General features: G+C 53.7%; 1 protein-coding gene across 3 annotated transcripts in view; it reads right to left on the bottom strand.

Moving 5' to 3' along the window:
• The window catches only part of RPTOR (regulatory associated protein of MTOR complex 1), a 340143-nt gene that overhangs the window by 53800 nt on the left and 262001 nt on the right, over nucleotides 1–24342 (bottom strand). For all 3 annotated transcript variants that reach the window (XM_027624605.2, XM_027624606.2, XM_027624607.2), the window contains 4 exons: nucleotides 8782–8856; nucleotides 5603–5668; nucleotides 5103–5294; nucleotides 4703–4843 (listed from right to left, as the gene is read on the bottom strand). In XM_027624605.2, the coding sequence (XP_027480406.1) occupies nucleotides 4703–4843; nucleotides 5103–5294; nucleotides 5603–5668; nucleotides 8782–8856 (474 nt within the window). The remainder of the gene's footprint in view (nucleotides 1–4702; nucleotides 4844–5102; nucleotides 5295–5602; nucleotides 5669–8781; nucleotides 8857–24342) is intronic.

Raw genomic sequence — 24342 nt, 5'->3', positions numbered from 1 at the left:
AAGCTCCAAGCTGGCCCTTCCAGCACCAGCAGAGCATCTCTGCTCGGCGCTCCCATGACCCCAAACTAGTGTTGCCTGCTGGCACCACCCCTGCCCTTTCAGCCCCTACTACGGATTCCTCGGCTCATGCCCACAGAACTGTGAAGCCCCAACCCACCTCCCACCCAATCTGCCCAGAGTCTGACGGCACTGACCTCCTGTGAGCCTGCTCATGCCCACTGTGGACACCCCATCTGGCCCTCACTGCGGCGCCTACATGCCTGCCCACTCCCCCTGCAAACCAGAGCACATGCCCCGTGGGGCTGCCCGCTGCCCCCTCCCAGCAAACAAGCAGCCTGTACTGTCTTTCTAGGAGCACCGACTCTCCCCTTCACTCTGATGTGGGGTGAGAAAAGCCCTTGCTGGGCCCTGGAACATTAACTCGCACTCAGGTCCCGGACCCTCTGATGCAGGGAATGCCATCAAAGGTGAAACACTGAATGCACTGCCCACACCCAGTGGCTCTGGACCAAGCACATCCTGCTGGGGTGGCAGCTGCTGCTGGCCATGGGCTCCTAGAGTATGTGACCACAAAAATGCAAATGCGGGGGTAGTTCTGGCTAGGACGCACAAGCTGGGGCAGAGGCCAGGTGCATTCTCAGCTTTGGGAAGCAGTTCAACATGGGCACCCTGGCACCCCGAGACATGTGGCCCAGCCCCCTGGTGCCCCCGAGACACGTGGCCCAGCCCCCTGGCGCTCCCGAGACACGTGGCCCAGCCCCCCTGGCACCCCTGAGGCATGTGGTCCAGCCCCCCGGCACCCCCGAGGCACGTGGCCCAGCCTCCCGGCCTCCCCCAAGGCACGTGGCCCAGCCCCCCGGCACCTCCGAGGCACGTGGCCCAGCACCCCTGGCCAGCAGCACTTCTCAGCCTCATATGGCAGGGTCAGTTCCATCTTCTTCCCAACCTCCTGCCTTCTGCTCACAAGCAGAACAAAACAAGGCCTTGCCCGCCTGGGTCCTGGCTGCTCCCTGCCCCTTGTGTCCACCACCCTCAATCTAGCACAGACCCTTGAAGGAGCCACCACTCCTGCTCTGGGCCTGAGTACTTGCTGTTCCCTTGGCCTGGAAAGGCCTCCCCAGGTGTCCCCAGCCCACCCCGTGTTTCCTTCAGGCCTCTGCTCAGACGTCTCCCTGAGTGCCCCACATTCATCCAGGGGTCCCCCCACAGACACACTCCACCTTCATCCTGTTTTCCTCCCTCAGAGCATTGCCGCCCCCTGCCACATCACACGTGGGTCTGTTCAGTCTTCAGCCTGTACCACCTGCAAGTGCTCTCGGGAGAAGGCCAGGTTCAGTTCCTGGCTGGGTCGTCACAGCCTGGTGACCCAAGGCCCAGCACACAGGTGCCTAACAAGTAGGCGCCAAATGAACAGAGCCCCTCCCTTCAATCTCTGCCATTCTAACCTTTAGCACGGGGTTTTCACCAAGTTGTCATAGGATTCAGGGACATCACGCCTGGGCACATGCACTGCCCCAAGGGGAGTCTGGCTAATGCTTTTGGTTGTGTGGAAGGTCGGACCATGCGTCTTCCCAGGGTCCTCCCTGCAGCCTCTGTGTGCTGGCTGCCTCCTCCTTGCTTCCTCCCCCAAGGGCTGTCCCCGCTGCATGTTTCCAACAACAAATTACTGGCTGACATCTGGTGGCCCGTGGTCACGGAGTCTCAGCCTCAGCCTCATAACTATGGCAAGACAGAGTAGTGTTGAGGGGAGCATGTTCGCTCCAACGTGTGCACCCTCCAGGCTCGCCTCCAGGCAAAGGTGCTCTGGCCTGGGCAGCTTGTCCCCCTTCATCTGCACCAGGGACCCAGGTCCTGGGGTGCCGATGGGGAAAGAGCCTCTGATGCTTTCCGTCAGTCTTGCTCTGGGTCACGTGTGCGGGTAAGGGAGGTGGACGCCGGGGGCTGGTCCTCTGCGGGGCTGTGGTTACTAACCACAAACACAACTAAAAGCACAGGGCTGCTAAGGTGGACGGTGGCGAGGAAGCTGGGAGCGCGGATGCGGGGCTGGACTGGTAACATACTTGCACCCCTGCCTGGCCCTTCTGAGGAGGTGGACGCTGGCAGACTGGGCACGCTGCACTTTGTCCTTCACAGACAGGTTCACCTCCAGAGGGATCTGGGAGGCTGGCGTCTACACGCGGACTTTGATTTTATCAAGTAAGCTCATGAAATGTGGTCATGCTCTGCTATCGTATTGCCTCATCAACGATACGCACTGTAACAAGTGAATGGAGGTCATCTCTCCCATATCGAATACATGGGACTTTATGAAAATCCCGCCACATAGCCCTGTTTCTCTCCTGCGCTGCAAGCTGGAAAATACAAGCGGCTGGCTGCCCATGTGACCAGTGCCCTAGCTGCGGTCATAGCCGGCAACCCTGACCAGGGCCTCGGAGTGGGGTCTCCTGGACCAGCAGGCTGGACCCCCGCTCCCTCAGGGTGCCACGCGCCACGCCAGTCCCACCATGTGGCTCTGGGCAAAGAGAAAACCAAGCTGCCATGGGCGCTGGGGTCCTGCAGACGGTGAAGCGTCCCTGTCTCAGAGCAGGCGTCACCTCCTCCCCAAGGCCTTCCCTGCCCACCCTGCTCAGAAGGCATCGTTTCTGCAACTGCTACCCTCCTCCTCTAAACCTCTGTGCCCCACGTTCCCATAGCAAACATCACCTCATTGACTTATTTAATAGGCCTGCTGGGGCTGTCTGTCTCCCTGAAAGCAGGGCAGGGTCCCAAGGCCTCCCCCAGCACCTGGAGCATGGCACTCAAGCATTTGCTGGAAGAATGAAGTACTTTGGCGCTGTGAGGGGAGTCCGGCTAATCCCCTCACAGCAGGGCCCTTCACCATGTGCAGAACCCCATGACGATAAGCCACTGCCCTCCCCCTCATCCCCTCGCTGCCCCTCCTGCTGCTCGCTGCCACTGCCACTCAAATGGCGGGCAGCCCCTGGGCACACCATGGGCCTTCATACCCCTGGACCTTTGCACATGCTCCGCCAACCCTACCTGCTCTCCCTATCCCTACCTCCCTGGCTCCTGGCTGCTCAGGAAAAGCTCCCACCTGTGGAAGCCTTCCTGACCCCTCTTCCCCAACGAGGCAGGGTAGGTGCCACTCTGACCTGTTCTGGAGAGCTCTGTGCCCACCTCTGAGGTCCTGCATATTTATGGGTGCTTCAGCATCATTGCTGGTTCCCATGTCTGCCCCTTGAAGGCAGGCTCATCTTCCACTCTATGCGCCAGGGCCTGGGATGCAAGAGCTTGCATGCTGAGCCCAGGATGGAGGAGCACGTGGGAAGAAGAGCTGTTCTCCGCCTCCAGATGGGGCACGCCGCCTGTCGCGGGATGGGCTCAGATGTGCGCCCACGCCCCTGGGATGCAGCTCCAGCGTGCAGCCCCCCAGGCGAGGCAGACAGCAGTGTGCCCTCAGGAGAGACCTGGCTACACGTGGGACAGCGAATGGTGTTCAGCCAGGACCGGGACGCCAGGGGCTGCATCAAGGCACTTGGGGATGTGCTCGAGAGCACAGCAGGCCCAGGCGTCCCCACAGCTTCGCTGGCCACCGTCCAGATACTGGAAACTGAGAGGGACAGTTTTCCAATTTTTATTAATGTTCTTTGTTATTTTTAGGATTTTCTGGAAAGAAGGAATAAAGCTTTCTTTCTTTAAAAGAGATTTTAATGGACAATTAAAGGAACGACTACTGTGCTGTTATGATCAGTGGCTCTGAGTAGAGGCACTCTGCTGGTGGGCGGCAGGAGAGGAGCCTGCGATTGAGAAAGTGTGGGCCAGTAAAATGGGCCTGATGCCAGGGTCTCGTGCCGCAGTCCCGATGGGGCGCTAGCTAATCGGGCACATGAGCAACGGGCTCAGCAGCCCCTGGAGGGAACATGAGATAGAAGGAGTCCTCCTGTGTGTCAAGTCTGGCTGACATGGATGTGCCCAGATTGCATCCCTCCCAGGAAAACCAGTGGGGTCCAAATGAGCCAATGGCCCCAGGCCATGCCCAGCCTCCCTCTCCCCGCTGCCGTGGTCTCAGCCCCCAGCTGCTCGGTGCCGTGTGAACGCGTCCCACCCTCGGGAAAACCACCTCTGCTGCACGGGTAGCCTTCCAAGTTCACCAGTAAACCACGCGGGTCCCCAGTGGTGCCTCTCCCAGGGGGGGAGCGGGCATCTAGCTGTGCCGGGCCAACTTCCCACAGAGGCGTGAGGCCTTGGACGGAAATCCATGGTATTTCTACATCTAAACAGACAAGTACAAGCTTTCAACTTTAGAAAAGTGTTCCGCTGAACCGCTGACAAACACGGGGGCGGGGAGGGGAGTACACTACACAAACCTTTCCGTCTGTCTGTGGGTGTCTACTGCTCTTTTGAGTCTCCGGGATGTGTGTATGTGTTGCTCCCAGGCAGGAAGGAGCCTATTCTACAAGCTGCCGGGAGGCGCAGCCCTGTTAAATGCCTTTAAATGAAGCAAACACACGAGTATCTGGTGAAGAAACGCATTTTGTAGAGAGTTAAACAAACATTTCAAGGTCTGCTCTCTAAAGGGTGCGCGCCAGTGAGAGATGAGGGCTGGCGGCTGCGGTCAGGGCTGCTGGTGCAGACCCCAAGGCGCCGTGTGAGACCGGCCGCCGGGCACTCTGCTGCTGCCTGAGGACTGGGGGCCACGCACCTTGCGGACCACGGGGCTCCCATCGTTGATCAGCTGGGCCAGCATCATGGCCACGTTGTGGTCGATGGTGGTCGAGTGGTCGGTCCTCTCTGCAGAGTTGCCCACAAACGTGCCAAGGGCGAAGACTGCCGCGCAGCGCACCTGCAAGATGGGCCAGGTCACGGTCAGGCCACAGGGGGCGGCTGGGGTCTGACCCTGAGTGGTACCACCTGTCCTGATAGGGCAGCAGGGTGCAGGGAGGCAGCAAAGCACCAAACCAGGCGTCGCAGGAGCCACCAGGAAGTGAGGGACCCGGGGGCCAGGCGGTGTGGCGGCATGGTCTCTGGCCCTCTCCAGATTGCTGTGGGCCGGCCAGCCGGTGGGCACCCTGGCCTCAACACACTGGCAGTGGCGGGCTCACCTCAGGGATGGGGTCAGAGAGGAGGCTGCAGAGTTTCTCGTGCGCACTGTCCCTCACGCCACACCACCTCGCCGAGTCAAAGTTCTGCCAGATGCGTCCCAGGCAGATGGCCACCCACTGGCGCAGCAGCGGGTGGGGATCATTGAGCTGCTCCAGGCAGATGGCGATCAAGTTTCCCTGGAGGCAGGCTTCCTGTGAGAAAGCAGACAACAGCCGGCGGTCACCCCCAAGCCGGGGCAGGGGAGGGGTGCTGGCGGGGGTCACAGCCCCGTTGCTTATTGCTCGGGGAAACGCCCACATTGCAACTTACGTTCAGTTTTCCTCATTCCAGATCCCACCAATTTCAACGTACCTGCAAACGGCGGGCTACACAAAGGCCCCTGCCCCGCGCCCCAGGGTGCCCCCTTCTGAGGGAGACTGTTCCATAGACATTGAGCCGGAAGAGGGCAGCTGGGGCCAGGCCTCTGCAGCGGAGGGGGCGGGGTGGCCGTGGCACTCACCTGTCCGGTGTTGTAGCTGTTCACAATCACGGCGAGGATGAAGGCCGTCATGGTCCGGTGTTCAGCCTGGAAAACAGAAGTCAGCCTGGTTTTGCTCTCTCCCCGTGGTGGAAACCTAAACTTCCCCAAGCACAGCACAGCTATCCTTTCTGAACCTTTGCGATGAGCCTGGTGTGTGGACACGAGAGTCAGCTTTGCTGTCTTTGGCCTGGAGCCTACAGACAAGAAAAGCCCTTTGAAGAGGGTCTGGTGGCTTTGGGCTCGGAGCTGCCGGGCACAGGCTGTTCCCCGAGCTGCGAATGCCGCAGGAGGGGACACGTCTGCTGCGGCCCCGCGTGAGCAGGGGGCCATCCCGCTGGTGGGAAGCGCCCGACTGCTCACCCCTCACCCCTGCCCAAGCCTGTGGAAGCACGCTGCCCTTGCCGAGCGCGCTGGCGGGAAACGCGTGGATCCTGCATCCTCAGTTCCCGGCTTTCTCCTTCCTCGTCTCCTGTCGTGTGGGTCGGTCTTCATCCTGCCCTTCCCTCTGTGGCCCTCCTGAGCGGGGTACCAGTAAGCCGATTTTAATGGTTCCGTGGGGCCTGATGTTTTTAATGTGCACCTTGAGCAGAGTCTGAAACGGACCCTTCTCGCCCTCACCCTCAGATTCGTCAAGGCCACTACAGTGCCGATCCCAGCCTTCCCCCTCCAGCCTTAACCCCTCAAGTTCATGCCGGCTGTTGTCTGTCTGCACAGCCAGGGCGTACTTAGCCAACACGTCTGCCGACTCCTTAGTCTTGTGCTGCTGCCTGCGATCCTGTGGGCTCAATCTCCGTGCGAAGCATGGTCTTCGTAAGGGTCAGTGCTCGGGGCCCGAATGTGGTGGGCTCTGAGTCTCTGACCACGTGTCCCGAACGGTACGTGAGGGGGTGGAGGGTGGTGCTGGGGTGACAGTCCGTTTCCTCTAGTACCAGCGTCCGTCACCCGCTGAAGCTGTCCACTCCTGTGCAAAGGCCCTCTTCTCGTTCTGGCTACTTTTGAGGTTTTCCCTTTTGCTCTGAGATGTTCTACTTCCATCAGGATGCGTCTTTGTGTGGATCTGTTTGTACTCAGCCTTTGCAAGATTCACCGTGCTTTTTAAAACTGAAACTCATTCCTTTCTTCCTATCAGGAAAATTCTCAGCTGTGGGTGCTCTCAGGTCCTGCTTCTCCTCACCGTCCTGATGGAGCACTCTGGCTTGGGGCTGGGAGCAGCAGGACCCCTCCTCACAGCCCTCTGAGCCCCCTTCACGCCTTTGTTTGCTCCATCCTGAGTGACTTCTCCACGAATTCTCACTCATGGTGCTGGTCTGTGGTTCACTTCATCCACGCAGCGTTGAACGGCAGTGGCTACGTCTTCTGTTACGGGTTCTCCCCCCTCAAATCTGCCTATTTACCAAGAGAATCCAGTTGGTCATTTTTTTTTTTTAAAGATTTATCTGACAGAGAGAGACACGGCGAGAGAGGGAGCACAAGCAGGGGGAGTGGGAGAGGGAGAAGCAGGCTTCCTGCCGAGCAGGGAGCCCGATGCAGGGCTCGATCCCAGGACCCTGGGACCATGACCTGAGCCGAAGGCAGACGCTTAACGACTGAGCCACCCAGGCATCCCTCTAGTTGGTCATTTTTGAGGATGAGTAAAAAGGAAAGAACAGATCATTTTCTTCTAACAGGGACTAAAGTACTTCTGAGGAAACAATACAACGGTGTATTTCTGGACGTAACTAAATTGTTTCATTCAATCGTCTCACACACACTTACCCATATGGATTTTACAGTCTTTGTCAGAGAGCTCTATTACTTTCAGTTCTCGGGGCTGATTTCCTATTTGCCAACTCTGCTGGCTCTCCTCCCCGCTGGTTCGCCCGCCTACGGCTGAGGCTCTCAGGCTCTGGGCTGTGCAAGCGTGTGGCGGGAGGTTCTGCTTTTGCTTCCAGGCCCCTGGGGAGCCAGGCTGGTGTCCCGGCCAGGACGTGGACACCCAGGAGCCATGTTCCCGAGCCCTTCCCGCAGGTGGGGTGGGGCGCACCTCACAGGCTCCCGGCTTTCAGCAGGGGTCTGTTCTTGTGCTGCTGCCGCTCAGGTGCCATCCTGGGCGTGGATGTGGGTCTGCTGGGCGGGGGGCCCCAGGGTCAGCATTCCCTTCCCGCTGTGGCTCTCCTCAGACTTCTTGCTTCAGCTTTTGGCATTTGGCAACCGTCTCTTTCGAATTTCACTATGGGCTCAAACATCAATGTGTTTGCAGCTGAAGCAGGGCCCACCCGTGCCGGCTTGGCTCGCCGCTGAGCCACGATCACCAGTGCAGGGTCCTTCTCCATTTGGTCGATGGTACTCTTGCTCACCAGAAAAAAGGGAAGCAACTGTCTCCAAGCCTCTTGTGAAGTGTCAACTTTTGCTGCCTAGGATGACGCTCCCTTATTGCACTTAGGTTAAAACATGTGGGTACTATTTGCCTTTTATGTAACAATCCTGTTTTTAATGTCTTCTGGTTTTTCTTCAGTAATCGGCATTTAGTTTAGAACACCAGGACTGTGAAAATGAGCTCTTACGCCTTAAATATGCTGGCAAAACTCAGTTATATCAAGAAGCGACTCAGGATGTCTGTTTTGTTCTCTCTGCCATGCTAGGAGCTGCAGGGAGGGAACCTAGGGATTAATTACAACATATTTGTACGAGTCGCTGTAAATGCTGTTCATAAATTACTATTGTTGAAGCATTTTAATAAAAGAAAAAAATTTGAAACTTAAACGTTCACTCTCTTCTTTCCTCCCCTCCCTCCCTTCCTTCCTGATTCATAAGGCACATTGGCAACTTGTCATGTTCCAGAACCTTCACTAGGCATGTGAGCTGTCATATCATAGACGTGCAGGCGCTCATTAATCTAATTCCGTGGACAGGATGTGAGAGAGAGTGGATTCTACTCTATTGCAAACACATGCCAGGGAGACAGATGAATGTAAACAACCAAACTAACCTGCTCAGACACAGAAAGGAAACAGCTCTGAAGTCAGGTGCTCTAAAGCAAAGGCACACTGCTTGCCCACACCCTGACGTGGCCCTCCGCCCGCAGGGAGCCCCTTGCCACAGGAACCCCAGAGCGTGACATGTGAGCAGAGACAAGCGACACAGATCTGAGACTGTCCAAGAAGAGAGGGTCCTCTTACTGGCATGTAAGGGTCTGCCAAGACCGACAGGAAGTATTTGTGACCGTTGTCCTTCACCAGGTCAGCTTGGCACGACTGGGGAGAGAAAGAGACAGGGAGAAACCGTGAGTGCAGCTACCTGGAAGGGCTCCCTGCTTCCTGGGATGTGTGAATAATGAAGGTGCAGTGAATGTCTCATGCCTTCGTGATTTCCTCAAGTCCAGTGTTCGTATGGAAGAACAGCTAGAATGGCCGCTTGCAGACACACCCTCCTCGGCTGTGGGAGAAGGGCCGGCACCTCACATGTGCTCAGGAGTAGGGCAGCTCCAAGACATTCCCTGGACACCTCCGGTACCTGCCGGGAGGGGCCGCCCCTTCATCTCTGTGGCCCGAGCCCAGACCCTCCCTTCCCACGTTCCCTTCCTCATGTCCTCCGAGGTGGGATGCACCCAACACTCGAAACCCTCCCTGGTTTCTGCAGACCCCAGCCCCTGCCGAAGCTTTCCTTAGGATTTTGCTTAGACTTATGAAAGACTGGAAAAGGATAATCAGTGTGAGTAAAATCGTTGTGAGCCATTTGTGCCACACGTTTCAACAGTGCTTCCCGGAGTAGAGGTCCAACTCCTTACCCCAAAGGCAGAGCCCTGAGGTGGGAAGCATAAGTGAACTGTCAGGTGTGCAGCTCTTCCCAACTCTCCAGGCTGTGCTGCACCTGCACGCATCTGGACACACCTGCACGCACCAGCACACACCTGCATGCATCTGGACACACGTGCACGTCCTGCATGCACCAGCACACACCCACATGCACCTGGACACACCTGCACGCCCTGCACAAACCCACACGCACACACCTACACACACCGGCACGCACCAGCACACACCTGCACGCACCAGCACACACCTGCACGCCCTGCATGCACCAGCACACACCGCACGTACCTGCACACCCTGCACACACCTGCACACATCTGGACACACCTGCACACCCTGCACGCACCAGCACACACCTGCACGCACCTGGACACACCTGCACGCCCTACATGCACCAGCACACACCTGCACGCACCTGACACACCTGCACACACCGGCACGCACCTGCACACCCTGCATGCACCAGCACACACCGGCACGCACCTGGACACACCTGCACACCCTGCATGCACCAGCACGCATCTGGACACACCTGCACACCCTGCGTGCACCAGCACACACTGGCATGCACCTGCACGCCCTGAATGCACCATTACACACTGGCACGCACCTGCACACACCTGCACGCATCCGGACACACCTGCACGCCCTGCATGCACCAGCACACACTGGCACACACCTGCACAGCTCTCGGTTCATGAGCTCAGCACACGCTCAAGGACCTGCTGGTACCAGGCACCAGCTCAGTTCTGGACACAGAGACATGACCCACACCCTGCTCACGGTTTCTGGAGGAAACAACTGTGTGCACGTGATGGCATGGCGAGGAGACCCTGGGGATGTGGGGGCTCAGGGAAAGGAGGGGGGTGCCTACTCTGAGGGACAGCTGGGATTTTCTGCAGAGTCAGGATGGAGGGGAAGGCAAGCCTATCCTGTGGGATGTGGGATGCAGATGGCACAAGGCTTCGGATGCTGCATGGAGGCCCCGAGGAGGCCTGCAGGGGCTGGAACCTGGGAGGGTCAAGGCAGTGGGTCTGCAGGACTGCAGCGGAGGATGAACCGGACCGGAAGGGGGCGGCACGTGCAGCAAGGGCAGAGGGGATGGGGATGATCCTGGAGACGGGAGACGGAGACTGTTCTCGCAGGATCTGGGGTGGCGGGGTGACCCAACTGCTTGGCAAGATCACTAAAGAGCTGGGGTGCCGGTCACAGGCCCTCAGAGAAGGAGGAGTTCTATTTGGGGGCCAATGTGTTTGAGGCGCCTCTGAGACACAAGCAGAGCCATCAGGAGGAATTTCCACGTACACACTCCAAAGAGCAGAGCAGGATCCAAGACAACCTTCTAGATCAGAAGTCACACTCATGTTGGGTGGGAACCCAAGGGCACAGAGCGGGAGGAGGGTGCTGTGGACCACGGAGGACGGGGCCCTGGAGGACACGGGAAACAGGTGCCCAGGGCTAAGGAGTGGGAATCCTGGAGAAGGGAGCCTGGCTTGGAGGCGGTGGCTGTATTACCAGAAGCCCTGATGTCACACCAGGCTGGCGGGTTTGGGGGCATTTTGAAAGTGCTGGTTCTTCAAGGGGCTCAGATGATCATGCCCTGGACACTCAGGGTTCAGGTATGCTGCATAGTGCCGAGAGAAAGGTTTCTGTTTGCACAGAGGACAGGAAAAGGCAGAACTGGAAGCAAGGAACTAGGTCTCGCGCCAGGCTGCCCCTCTTGCTAGCTGTTGGGACCCCAGTGTAGAGCTCTGTGCTCAACTCGTGGGGTTGAAGGTAAACACATAGCATACGCAAGAGCATCTGAGAGTGACCCGCATCCTGGACGCTCTTCTTCTTGGAGGGAGTGACCCTTGGAACACGGGCATGATGTTACACGGGCTTCTGGACTAACGTCCAGAAAAACTGGTTAGCAGCATTTGGGATAGCATGTCCACGAAGACAATGAATTTCACCTGCTCCCACCAGAGGACAAAGGCCATTAAAGAAGAAGTGAGCGTCCAACAACCAAGGGAGAAGGGCTGCATGCTCCCTCTCCATGGGCGTGGGGCTGTCTCTTGCGCGCAGCCCTCTCCCAACTCTGCAGGCAGAGCCTCCCCCCCCCCCCCACCTCCTCCACACGGCCTGCTTCTTGGGGGCGCTGATACTTCGGTGTTTCTTCCTCGCACCAGTAAACCAATAGGGCGGCCACCGACCCTGCTGTGTAAGTGGGAGCTAACCAGGGTGGGGCACTGGTGGCTGGTCAGGAAGCATGGGTGCTGGGGACTCAGGTGAGCAGGCTGATTCCCGAAGAGCCAGGAAGCCAATTAAGCGCGAGTTTCCAAGTAATCCCGTGGGGACGCCCTGCTATGAACTCAGGCGGTGACAGAATATCTAAGAAGGTAGCAACACGATGTCCTCTCTGTAGAGATGCCGTCCAAAGGGGACTGGGAGGGAGCAGCGCCGACGCCCTTGGGAACACCGGCCCGGTGCCCGATTCTGAGAACAAAGGCCCCTTCTTAAACCAGAGGTTTGACAAGTCAGATCAAGGCCTACACATTTACAGTGAAGCCCTCCAGTGCGCCTCATCAAAGAGTAACTCGGTGCCACTAATTCACGCCCCACTCATTCTGACCCGAGGCGTGTGCGTCAGGGTGCCTTCAGTGTGGAGCCTCCTCTGATGAGGGGGTCACGCACCATCTCTTTGCGGGTCTGCCTGCCCTTTTCAGGCCTCAGCCGGAGTCGCTTACCAATTGGCTTAGAGCTTGCTCAGACTTTCACCAACTCGGCTGTCCCACCCCTGCCCTCCGTCCACACCGCAGGCAGGGACCTGGGACACACGTACCCTGGCCAAGTGCCTCATCAGAAGGAGGGAAACACCAAGCCTTTCGACTACAAAGGCACAGAAATGTAACGCACAGACACACACTTGTCACGGGCTCAGTGGAAAGCCTCGCCCGGAGCCTGGGGGGCTCTGGCAGCCAAGGAGCCTCCGAAGCAGCTGCGCCCCCCAGATCCGGCTGCAGGTGTGACATATTAAGGCTGGAGGAGAAGCAAGGGCATGGACACAAAGTGTATTTTTGTAAACACGCCACTGTCCCACCACATGTAAAACCACCTCTGATGTGCTTTCAGCTCTTGCTACAGCTCTGGTTCTTCTCTCTCGGGATTTCAGGGAATTGTGCTTTCAGAAGGAGGGACAGGGAAGTGAGGAAGAGAAGCAGAGCAAGCAGGGGAGGAAGGGAGCACACATTTCACTGTGGCAGCAACCGAAGACGCGGTGTGCAGACAGATACCAGGACGGAGCAGAGAGCAGGAGGGATGGTTTCCTCGAGGCTGATTTACGAGGCCAGGCAGGTGCCAATAATCTGGCAAAGCGCACTTCCTTCTCCTGCATGCACACGACAGTCTGTTACGGGCGGCGGGGGGTGGAGGAGGGTGCAGGACGTCGGCAGGACCGTCCTGAGCACCAGTGGACACCGCCGCTCATGACCTGCCTGATCACGACCTGAACTCGGAGAAACTCACACACAGAACGTCAACTTCCCATCCACGTGGGTCCCAGAGTTCAGTCCTCAATGAGAGAAAAGGAAGACCCAGAGCGGGCTGCAGGGTGGCTGTTGCCAGAGTGATGGGTGCCCTCAGAGACGGCGGGACAGTGTCGGGATGTGCACACACCGTTTTAGCAATGGTGCGAGGTCATGAAACCAGCAGTGCCTGAGAAAACAAGACCAGGGCAGGATTTCTGCTTACTGGTCACAAGAGCTCACAGCCCCTCACAAATTCTGCAGCACGTTCACTGGCGCGTTCACGTCCCTCTGCACGCCTGAGGCCCTGGCGCGACGGACTAAGAAGATACTTAAATATACAGGACGCCTGGCCAGCGAAGTCTGAGAAGCCCATGACCCTTCATCTCAGGGTCATGAGTTCAAGCCCCACGTTGGGTGCAGAGATGACTTAAAACAATAAATGAACATAAAAAAAATATTCTCCAATCAGATGCTCTTGTGTCAAAGGTAAACTTCGGAATGAAAACACACCATGAATGTTGTAAATAACCAGGATCAATGGGAAAATCACTGGCACATATGGATGCTTTTATGCCTTCAAACTACTTTTTCACACGTTCCAAAATTTGTAAATATATTTAAAAGTTCAAAAATCAAAATGCTACAGAAAGGCATAGATGGAGAAGGCAGCTTCCCCCCTCCGTCCCTGCAGGGGCTGCAGAGTCGGCGTGATTATACCTAAATACGGAAAAGTGACATCTGGTTATAAAATGAAAATAAATGTTAAATAAAGTGCAAGTGAAAGTCTCCCTTCACCACTACTGTAAGTGCTTTGTTAGTTTCTTATTGATTCTCCAGATGTTTCTTTATGCAAACCTAAGAAATAGGAACACAGAGACTGAGCCATCCTTTTCTTAAATGAGAGGAATGCTCCCTCTGTGTCAGGCAACCTTGCCATGTGGAGCGCAGCCTCTCTTCACCGTGAACGTGCAGCAGTCTGTCAGGAGGAGAGTATGGCTTGTCCAGACCCACGCGGGCAAAGCTGTAAATTCCTGCAAGCAACACGGCCCCATCACAGGACAAATGCATTTGCCGTCTTGATACCTTGTGCCCCAGCAGCACAGTCTGCTGGAAGACACCCGAGTGCTTGCCCATCTGAGAATGAAAATCCATATTCAGTGACGCCCTACTGCACACGTCCCTTATCATGGAAAGGACCGAGCATCTCCCCTACGTGTAAATAAGGGCCATTTATATTTCTCTTTCTGGGAACTGATAGTTCATGTTCATCTTCTGGCCATTCCTCTGCTGGACAGTCAGTGTTGTTTTTGATTTCTTGGAGCTCCCTACATATTATGAAGGCTGGTCTTTCACCCGGGAGAGGAGTTTTAAATACCACCTCCTCAATTCTTTAAGACTTTGCTCATGTTTTTTTTTTTTTAACCCCCCATGCAAATGTTTTATTGCTATGCAGCCATATCTATTAATTTTCAAAGACATCTAGACTTTGAGTTATGGTTAAAAAGGCTTTCATCACTCTAAGGCTAAAATAGAATTTACCTGGGGAGCCCCTGGGTGGCTCAGTTGTTAAGCGTCTGCCTTCGGCTCAGGTCATGATCCCAGGGTCCTGGGATTGAGCCCCGCATCGGGGTCCCTGCTTGGCAGGAAGCCTGCTTCTCCCTCTCCCACTCCCCCTGCTTGTGTTCCCTCTCTCTGTCTCTCTGTCAAGATAAATAAATAAAATCTTTAAAAAAAAATTAGAATTTACCTGGGTTTTCTTTCAGTGCTTTCATGGTTTCATTCTTTATATTTAAATAATCTTTTTAAAGTCAGTTCTGGGGGCACCTGGGTAGCTCCATCAGTTAAGTGTCTGCCTTCAGCTCGGGTCATGATTCTGGGGTCCTGGGATTGAGCCCTGCATCGGGCTCCCTGCTCCTGGGATTGAGTCCTGCATCAAGGCTCCCTGCTCCGTGGAGAGCCTGTTTCTCTCTCTCCCTCTGCTGCTCCCCCTGCTTGTGCTCTCTCCCTGTCAAATAAATACGATCTTTAAAAAAATAAAAAAGAAAGTCAATTCTGGTGTTTGGGATGCACAGGTGGACAGCTAGCTACCCTAACACCAGAAATTCAGGAGCCCGTCATCCCTACTGAGTGGATCTGAGCTGCAGACTCAACCCTGCACAACGCCCTGTGTACACTGAGGTCCGTCTCTGTTGTGTCCATTTGTCAGCCTGTCTGTCCATGATCCAGCCCCACAACACTCTTTAGTACCGACTCTTAGTCATAAGTTTTGAAATCTGGTAGGGTTAGTTCCTTGCCATTTTCCTTCCTATTCAGTCTCCCTGGTGATTCCTATTTATTTCTCCATAGGAAGTATAGAGCATGTCTGTCTAGTTCCAGAAAAGAGGGAGGGAAAGAGCCTGCTGGTAGGTTTATTGGAATTGTATTAAAGTTTAAATTAATTTAGGGAACACTGACATACTGCCGATGACAAATCCTTCTGTAAATAAACGGCGTACGTTTTTATTTGTTCGGGTGGATTTCTGGAATGCTTTACAGTTTTCTTCTCAGAGGGTTTTCATGTCTTAGGTCAGGTTTATGCCCAGATTTAGGGTTCTCTTGTAACAGGTGCATGTATCTTCACTGGCTGTTCCTGTGATTTCTGTATCTGAATCTTGAGTCCCCCTTCCTCGTAACACCTCTCATTAGCAGCCTGGTACTGACTCCACTGGGATTTCCAGGCGTATCAAGTGCCAACTGTAGTGGTTTGCTTCTACCTTTCTAGTTTTTGTGCCTTTTATTTCGGCCTCTGACTGTGTTAGCAGAGAGTGAAGGTGACTTCTCATTCTGCTTGCCTGTTGCTCTTAGTGTCTCCCTGCTAAGTTCGATGCTGGCTTCTGGGCTTAAATGTTAGTAGAGTAGCTAATGACGTGCTGGTATTGTGCGGTTTTCTTCCTTCATGAGAAGATGGACGTCGGCCTTCTTCTACTGATCAATATTACCGTAACGGCTCGGCTTCTCGGGGCTGACTTGGAACCAACCCCCTACCCCAGGAGGAGCCCGTTGGGCAGTGCGGTGCTGTCCCTACTGTTTCCATGCTCTTCTGGGTTATTTCCAAAAACAAGTATGGATATAATGTGGTTTGCTTTTTTCGTGTGATCTCTTTCCCTTTTCTTTGTGTGTGGTGACATACATACAACACAAAATCTACCACCTTATCGATACGTAAAGCATACGACTGGTGGCATTAAGTACGTTCATGCACTTGTGCATTTTAGGTTCTCACATCAACGTTACTGCAGCTCCATAAACACAACGGCAACGTCTGCCTTCAGTCCACCGCTCCGGAGGGGTTAGACGCTGCTGGGGCTCTCCACCCTAGGGAGCAACTGGACATGGCGGGTCCTTCCCAACGCCTTTCCCTGTTCCTTCTAGGGAAACTGGTGTAACGTTTGAGCCTTCTACTTCTTCTGGAGTCCATTTGGTAAGTTGTATTTTCCTGGGAATACAAGTTTGCTATATTCAAGTTATTACTGCATTTTCAGAGATGTGTGAGTCAACACGTTCTCCTTCCCCTAGTTCTTCCCACCTTGTCCGTTCTTGGTTGTGCTTTGCCCCCTTCATCAGGTGAGCTTACTCCTCTCCCCCCTCAAAGAAACAGCTTTTTATTTACTGTTGAATTTTTGTATTTTTGTTTGCGAACTCAGAGGAAGTCCTCCTTGGATCTTCACTGAACAGCTTTTCTCCACGTACCTATAGCAACTTTGGCTGTCGTCCTGGTCGGTGGCTTACTCTACCCTGCTTCTCTGTCAGGGTGACACGGGGACTGAAGGTTGCCAAGTTTCCTCTGAATGTGGCCTTAGCTATATTCCATGGGTCTGATGTGCATTATTTTTATTATCTTTTGGAAACTATAACCTTGTTTTGTATGCTTCCTTTGACCGAAGATTGAAGGCAATCGCTTAAAAAAAAAATTTCTAGTTGGAAGGCCCATTTTGTTTTCTGATATTGTTATTCACCTCTGGTCCTACTATGCACATTGTCTATACTAGTTCTACTTTTTGGAAATTCTTAAGGTTTCTTTTGTGGCCTAATATATGGTCAGATCTTGTACACAGAAACCGTGTTTATAATCAGCACACAGCGTTCCGTGCATGTGGCCTGCCTTACTTGTAAGCCTATGTTATTCTTAACAAAAGCAGCAACAAGAGTTTTTAAGTGCCTGGGCTGTAGGACGTGCTCTGTGGCCACAGAGACGGAGCTCACCACTGGCTCTTCCTCACCACCTCAAGAGGAAGTTGTTGGAACTCCCACTTTTATGCAAGGAGGCAAAGGTCCCGAGGTCCGCTGGTGGTGGAGCTGGAGCCCCAAACCAAGGCTGGTCCAACCCATGGGCACCTTTATCACTTCACTTACTGCAAAGACTTTTAAAGTTCCCCCTGCTCATTCTGTGGGGGGGGACAAGGGGCACACAGGCTCCATGACGGCCGTGGAAAGACCCACCCCGGCACAGCTATGCGGCTCGGACGCTCTTACTGGGAGGCAGAGGCTCGGCTCGTCTTGCTTTGTGTGAAAGGCTGGGAACTTCTTCCCACCGTGTGTCCTGTGGTTTCTCTACTGGCAGAGGTTCTTTTATACACAGATTGGCTTCCATTTTTGTCAGATGAATACAGGGAGGGAGGAAGAGCAGCGGAACAGCACTAGACGGCCTATTCCTCCCACACCCCGAGTCCAGCTCCCATTCTGAAATAATAGCTGTGTCCTTATCTAGCAATCTCAGACATCTACTACTCCCTCACGGAAGGTGAGGGTTTCGCTCTTTTCCACTTCTGACTTTGTGTGACCTCATCAGAGCCTCTGGTGAACTCCACACTCATTAATACTCATTAACATCACACACAGGCAAATCTGTTTCACTAGTGACTCCAGCTGCCTTCTTGGGTGATATTTTCTACCGTAAACCTTTTGTTTCACTTATTTTTCTAATGCTTCTCCAGCCATTGGACAAGGCCCATCAATTCTGTACCTGCTCAGCCTATCATAACCATCAGCTCCTTTGTCTCTGTCCACCTGGCCCAGGGGAACTCTGCTCTGCTCCGGGTGGATTCTGGTCTTGGCCCGAGAATGGCCTTCACCCCGGAGCCGGCCCTTCTGCTGGACTGGCCCCCGTGTTTCTGGAGCTCACCTAGGATTCCTGGATTCGTCTGAACTGTCTGATTTGTTTCTGTTGCACAGCTCTGCTAGTGTCCCAGCCAGGCCCTAAAACTGTCCCTGCTCAGCCATGGGACAGGGTCATGCTCAGCCATGCCACAGGGGGTCCTCCACCATGCGGGGCCAACGACCCAGCTGTGGGACAGGTAGCAGCAGGGAGAAATGCTTCTGGACGAAGAAACCCATCGTCTTAGCCTCCCCCCGACACGGGGCGCTCGCACGCGGACTGTTTTCACCCCCACCCACCTCCGTGCGTCTGCGTCTTGGCTCTTGGCCCTGTCGTTCCCATCAGAGGCATCCGAGCACCTCCAGGCACGGCCTCTCAAGCTGGCCCAGCCACCCTCGGGATCTCCTTTTAGCTTCCACTTTGAATGAATTTCCCGAATCACTGCCTTTGGGTTAGCTCTTTCCACTCGCCCTGGCTTTGCTACACTCTCAGCTCTTTGAGGCCAAGGACCCTTTATTATTACTCTTTACGGTCCCCGAATGAAGCACAGCCTGGTTCTTACTGGAGGCCCACTGAGCATTTGCTGATCAAATAAAAAAGCCGATGTGTGCACAGGGAAGCATTATGATTCCTAACCATGGGTGCTAATCACACCCAGTAACCGCTTCCAGTGTGGACAATTCCGTCCAGCCACCTGTGAAGGGAGGAGGGAAGGAGCAGCAGAGCCAGGATGCCGAGGTCCAGCCTCTCCCCGCCGTGCCCTGTGGGCTTCCACCCACACCCTGGGGCCCAGGTCACTGCCAGGTGCGGTCTCACGGTCCTGGGTGGCAAAGGTGTCTAAACTGGCGCTTCCAGGACCATGCAGCAACCCAGCCTCGACTTCAGGCTCCACACATCACAACTGTGGGTGCCCTTTTCCTAAAACACGCAAGACTGGGGTCCTGCAGGCTGTGCTCTTGGGCTTACCCGCACCCCCGTCTCCTCATTGTTGCTCTCATCAGCTCTGCAGAGCCGCGGAGCCAGCCCGCTCTGACAATGAATCACGGCCCCGAGTCATCACCCAGGAAAACGGCCTCTCGTAATTGCCCTTGGCGTCAGGTGTCGGGCTGATGCTTCACCTCCTCTCCCCAGGAAGTGCCCCGCAGCCTGAGTCACTGAGCCCACTCATGCCGCACAAGGGCGACCCATCCCCTCCCCGCCCGCACCCGGGCCTATCCACCCGCAGCGGGGCCTCATGGCCCGATGGTGAGCCACAGTGACAGCCTCCTGCCTCCTCCTTCTGCTGTTCATTTCACTCCTGGAAATCCAGAGCCGTCTGCAAACAACTGTCTCCCTCCTGCCAGAGACAGACAGACAGGCACACTCGGTGGCCTCGTCCCAGGCAGGTGGCCGCCAGGGCCTGAACCAGTGCTGGAAGGGGCAGACCCCAGCTCTGGTGATGTGAGGGGTGGGGGCTCTGCTGTTTGGGTCCACCGTTCTCCAAGGCCCCTTGAGGGTGGACGTGAATCTCCCCCAGAGTAAAGCCCCCTCTTGAGGGCCTCTGAAACAGCCTCACTAACCAGGATGGCAGCAAGGACAGCCCATCCTGCAGGACAAGAAAACAGCACCTCGAATCCACTCAGACAGCACCCCCTGCTGACTACAGCTTCCCCGTGAGATGCGCAAACTTGTGCTCCCCGATGCCGAGACTGACTTTATTTTCTGCACTTTATAACATATAGTTTGGAAATTAAATGGACCACTGAAGCAATTCAATTATTGGTATCAAAATGAGCAGGCAGGAAGGATAAGCACCTACAGCAAGCTCAGACGGGCCCCGTGGACCCAGGCCTTCGCTGCCCAAGCACCTGCTGCATAGCAAAGCCACCCGCTCTGTCTGCCTGCAGGGGCTGGGCCGCAGGGCAGGTGTGGGTGCAGCAGGGAAACGGAGTGACGGAGGACACAGAATCCCGGGAGCGCAAAAACAAAACAACTCCAACACCAAACCTTATCAAATAACCTAAACCAGTAATAAGGGAGAGAAATTAAAAGAACGATACTCAGATTTCAAAAAAATTAATGAAAGTGAGTAAAGGAATCGTGGTTGACCTGGGAAACAAAGCAGGTCACGTAACACAAATCCCAGTGAAGCACAGTGAGCTCCATGCAGGGGGAAGAGGATGCAAGCGGGGTAACATGTGGACACACCAGCAAACACACCCCAGTCAGGGGGTCGGGGTCCCGTCCTCGGTCACCCGTCAACGTTGAGAGCAGGGACCCCTGCCATGAGGTGATGTGAAGGCCCTTCAGCTCTGTGGTCTTTCTCCCCGAACCCATCACCCAACATTAGACACATCCCGATGGAGGGACCGCCCCTGAACCCCCCCTGAACTGCCAGGTCTCCCGAAACCAGGGACGTGAGAGACAGCTCAGACCAGAGGCGCCTGAGGAGACACGAGGACCTGACAGAGAGGAGAACCAAGGAAAGTTGAACAGAGTGTGGACTTTGGCCAATAATGACAGTGTGTCAACACGGATTCCTTACGATACTAACAACAGGGGAAAGTGGGTGCGGGCTGTATGGGAACTTTACTTACTGTCTTAGGTTTCCTGTACACATAATCTGTTCTAAAAGCAGTTTCTTAAGACCAAACCTGTAGGAACAAGGCATTTAGAGAGAGAGACAGACAAGCTGCCGGTACAGGACTGATGTCTGCCCTGGGCCTGAGCACGCCAGCCCCTTGCAGGCACTGGGCCGTCAAGACAGCAGGTTCAGAACTGCAAACTCTCTGGCCGTCCTGGTCACACTCAGATCCCGGTGACACGAGTCATCACAGGATGGAAGAGAAAGCCAAACCCGCTCATTTTGTCAACTGAGTTTTCTGTGTGAGCCTAGAGGGGGCAGTGGGAAAGGGGCGTGCAGGTGCAGGAAGGGAGGCTGGTGGCGTCAGAGCCGAGGAGAAATGAGCATGCGCTCTGGGACCGGGAGGGGACTAGCACAGGGACGGGGGCTCCTCTCTAATCCACTTTCACTCAGTGTGTTCTCTCTTGGCCCCAGAACAGCTTCACACGTGCTGAAGCCCTCGTGCCCCCAAATGGGGACTGACTTCATGAATACATGGCACAGAATGTTGTTCCAAATTCGCAGACATTGTGCCCTTGGCCCCCTGGCGGCCGTGTAAATTGAACTGTATTAACTGTAACTTGAACTGCATACTAACAGTGTCTGTGAAGAAACCCCAATTAGTGGCAACCTAGCTTACAGCTTACAGGAATCTTTCAGTGACCATCTCCGCGCGCCCCCCCCCCCCCCCCCCCCCGCCCACAATCTGGTTAATTAGCAGAAAGACAAAGCATAAAGAGGGGTTTGAGGGACTGACTAAAGCCACCAGCACCCTCCCGCAGAGATCACAGGTTTGGCCATTCTATACGCTTTCTCATCCTCTCTTGATGTGTGACCCCCACCCCACGATCTGAAGGACAATTTAAATGAATATTCTGCAACGTTAGCTTTCTCCCTCTCCCTTCCCCTGTGCTTGTCTGCATTTTCTGGAAGTTGCAGATGGCATGATGCTTTGCCTGGAAACTTTCCTAAGAAAAAGGACATTCTCTTACATGACTACAAAACCATGATCGCTCTCAAGAAATTGAGCTTCGATACCATGCTATTATCTGATATTCAGTCCATATTCAAATTTCTCCCAACTGTCCCAACAAGGTGGGACAGCAAAGGACATGAAGTCCTTTACAGCTTTTGGTTTGGGGTCTGGGGTCCAGACCTGCACTTGCTGGTCATGCATCTTGAGTCTCATCTAGAACAATTTCCCCACATTTTGTTGTCTTTCTTGGGTTGAAGATCTAGAAGGGACAGTACAGTTGCCCACAGACTGTTCCACAACTTGAAATTCGTAACCGCTCTACTGAGGTCAAAGTGCTATACGACAACTCTGCACATTTACAAGCACAGATTTTGACAACTGTGGACATATGTACACACCCATGAAGCCATGCCTGCAATCAACGTAAGGGATCTCTGCGCTCAGAAGTTCCCTTGTGCCCCTTGGGAATCCCCCTCCCCAGGTGGCAACTAGCCTGCCTTCCTGTGACTACAGTTTGCACTTCCCAGAGTTTTATGTAAATGGAGCCGTATAGTACAATACCTTCTCCTCCTGCCTTCCTTCCTTCAGCGTAACCATCTGGGCTGGAGTCCTTTTTCTTCTTGCAGAGTAATACTTTGCAGTGGGGATAGATGACTGTTGGCTTCCTCACGAGTCGATGGTCACTTGGGCTGTTTCCAGCGTTTGGCTATTACAGGTAAAGCCACCGTAAACACTGTGCACAATTTTTAATGGACATAGGCTTTCGAGAAACCAGAGCCACTTCCCAGGCCGGGTGTGACACCTGCATTCCCCTGAATCTGCGCCCACACGGGACACAGTCTTCTCGTTTCGGACATCCTAACGGCAGTATGCTGGTGTCTGACTGGTTTCATCTGCCATGTGCAGAACGAGGTGCGGCATCTTTTCAGGTACTTCTTTGCTAGCAAACTACTTCCTTAGCGAAGTGTCTGTTCAAATCCTCTGCCCATTTTTTGGTCTGTGTTTGTTTTCGTATTGAGTTTTGAGAGTTCTCTATATGATCTCACTATGAGTTTTTATCAGATAAATGATTTGCAAATATTTTCCCGTTTTAACTTTTTAATGTTTAAACTTTTAATGTGGTGCCAGGTGTAGACTGCAGTTCACTTTTTTGCACATGGGTGTCTGACTGTCCCAGCACCGTGGGGTGAAAAGACGCTCCGTTCTCCATCGAGCTGAACTGTCTACATCTTTGTTGAAAATCAGTTGACCATGTGTGGGTCTACCTCCCGACTTCTCATTGGGTTCCACAGGTTTGATGCTGCTTTCAGTCCTGACTACTATAAACGTAGATAAGTCTTGAAATCAGGTGGTACTAGTCCTTTCACTTTGTTGTTCTTTTTTTTTTTTTTTTTTAAAGAAAGGTGTTTTGGCTATTCTAGGTCCTTTGCATTTCCTCATGGATTTTAGAGTCAGGACCCAGGATGATGGGATCTCTCCATTGACCCAGATTTCCTGTAACTTCTCTTGCCAGTGGTTTGTGGTGTCAAGTATACAAGTCTTGCGTCTCTTTTGAGGGGATTCATCCCTAAGTATTTCATATTTTTGATACTGTTGTAAATGTTTTTTACTTTAATCTCAACTTTTCATGGTTAATATTAAATATAAATAAAATAGTTTTGTATGCTGACCTTGTAACCTGCAACCTTACTTAAAGCTCACTCATTAGTGGTACTAGGTTTTTTTTTTTTAAATAGATTCAATCAGATTTTCTACAAAGAGAATCGTGTTGATTGAAAAGAAAGACAGTTATGCTCTTTCCTTTATTTCTCTTGTGCTGTGTGCGGCTTCCAGTGTGTGCTGGAGAGAGGTGACGAGGGTGGCACCTAGTCCTGCTCCTGACCATGGGGTTCAGACTCATACCACGACGTGTGATGTTGGCTCAGCAGTTTCGGCAGATGCTGCTCGTCATGCTGAGGAAGTTTCCTCTGTGACTGGTTTGCTGAGAGTGTTTCTAAAAAGTCTGAAACAGATTTTAGGTTTTGTCAAATGCTTTCTTTGTGGCGTCTTTGAGAATGAGAATATGTCTTTTGTTGTTACTGTTGTTAATATGGTAAATTACAGTGATTTTTCCAGTTCTTCAACCGCCTTACATTCCTGAAATAAATCCCGCTAGGTCATGAGTTATCAGCCTTTCTAGATGTGGCTGAATTTGATTTACTGAAGTTTTGTTTGGCATGTCTGCGTCGGTCCTCAGGAGGGACGCTGTCTGGACGTGGCATCAAGCGTGCTCACTGCTGGTCTCACATGACACGGGATGGTGCTTCTCTGCCAGCCATTTCCTCACTGACGTGCTAGAATCCACCAGGGAAGCCAACTGCACCTGGAGCTTCTCTGTAGGAAAGTTTTAAACTACAGATCCAACTTCTTCAACAGATACGGTGCTATTCAGACTCAATTCCTAAGTGAGAAGCTCTTGTCATTCAAGGAATGTCTATTTCTTCAGAGTTCTCGAATGTCCTGGCATTGAGTCATTCATAATATTCGCTTACTGTTCCCTTAATGCCTCTAGAACCTTCTGGGATGCCACCTCTCTCATTCCTGATCTGGGAAGTGGTGTCTGTTTCTCTTTCTGTGCAGCCACTCGGGGAACAGGATGGAAGTACCTCAAAAATTTAAAAGCAGAACGGCCTCCGATCCAGCAATCGCACGAATGGGTGTATAACCA

Source organism: Zalophus californianus, chromosome 16 (genome assembly GCF_009762305.2).
Source record: "Zalophus californianus isolate mZalCal1 chromosome 16, mZalCal1.pri.v2, whole genome shotgun sequence".
NCBI lineage: Eukaryota > Metazoa > Chordata > Mammalia > Carnivora > Otariidae > Zalophus > Zalophus californianus.
The sequence above is the reverse complement of the archived record's forward strand: the minus strand, read 5'-3'. Positions and strand labels throughout refer to the sequence as shown.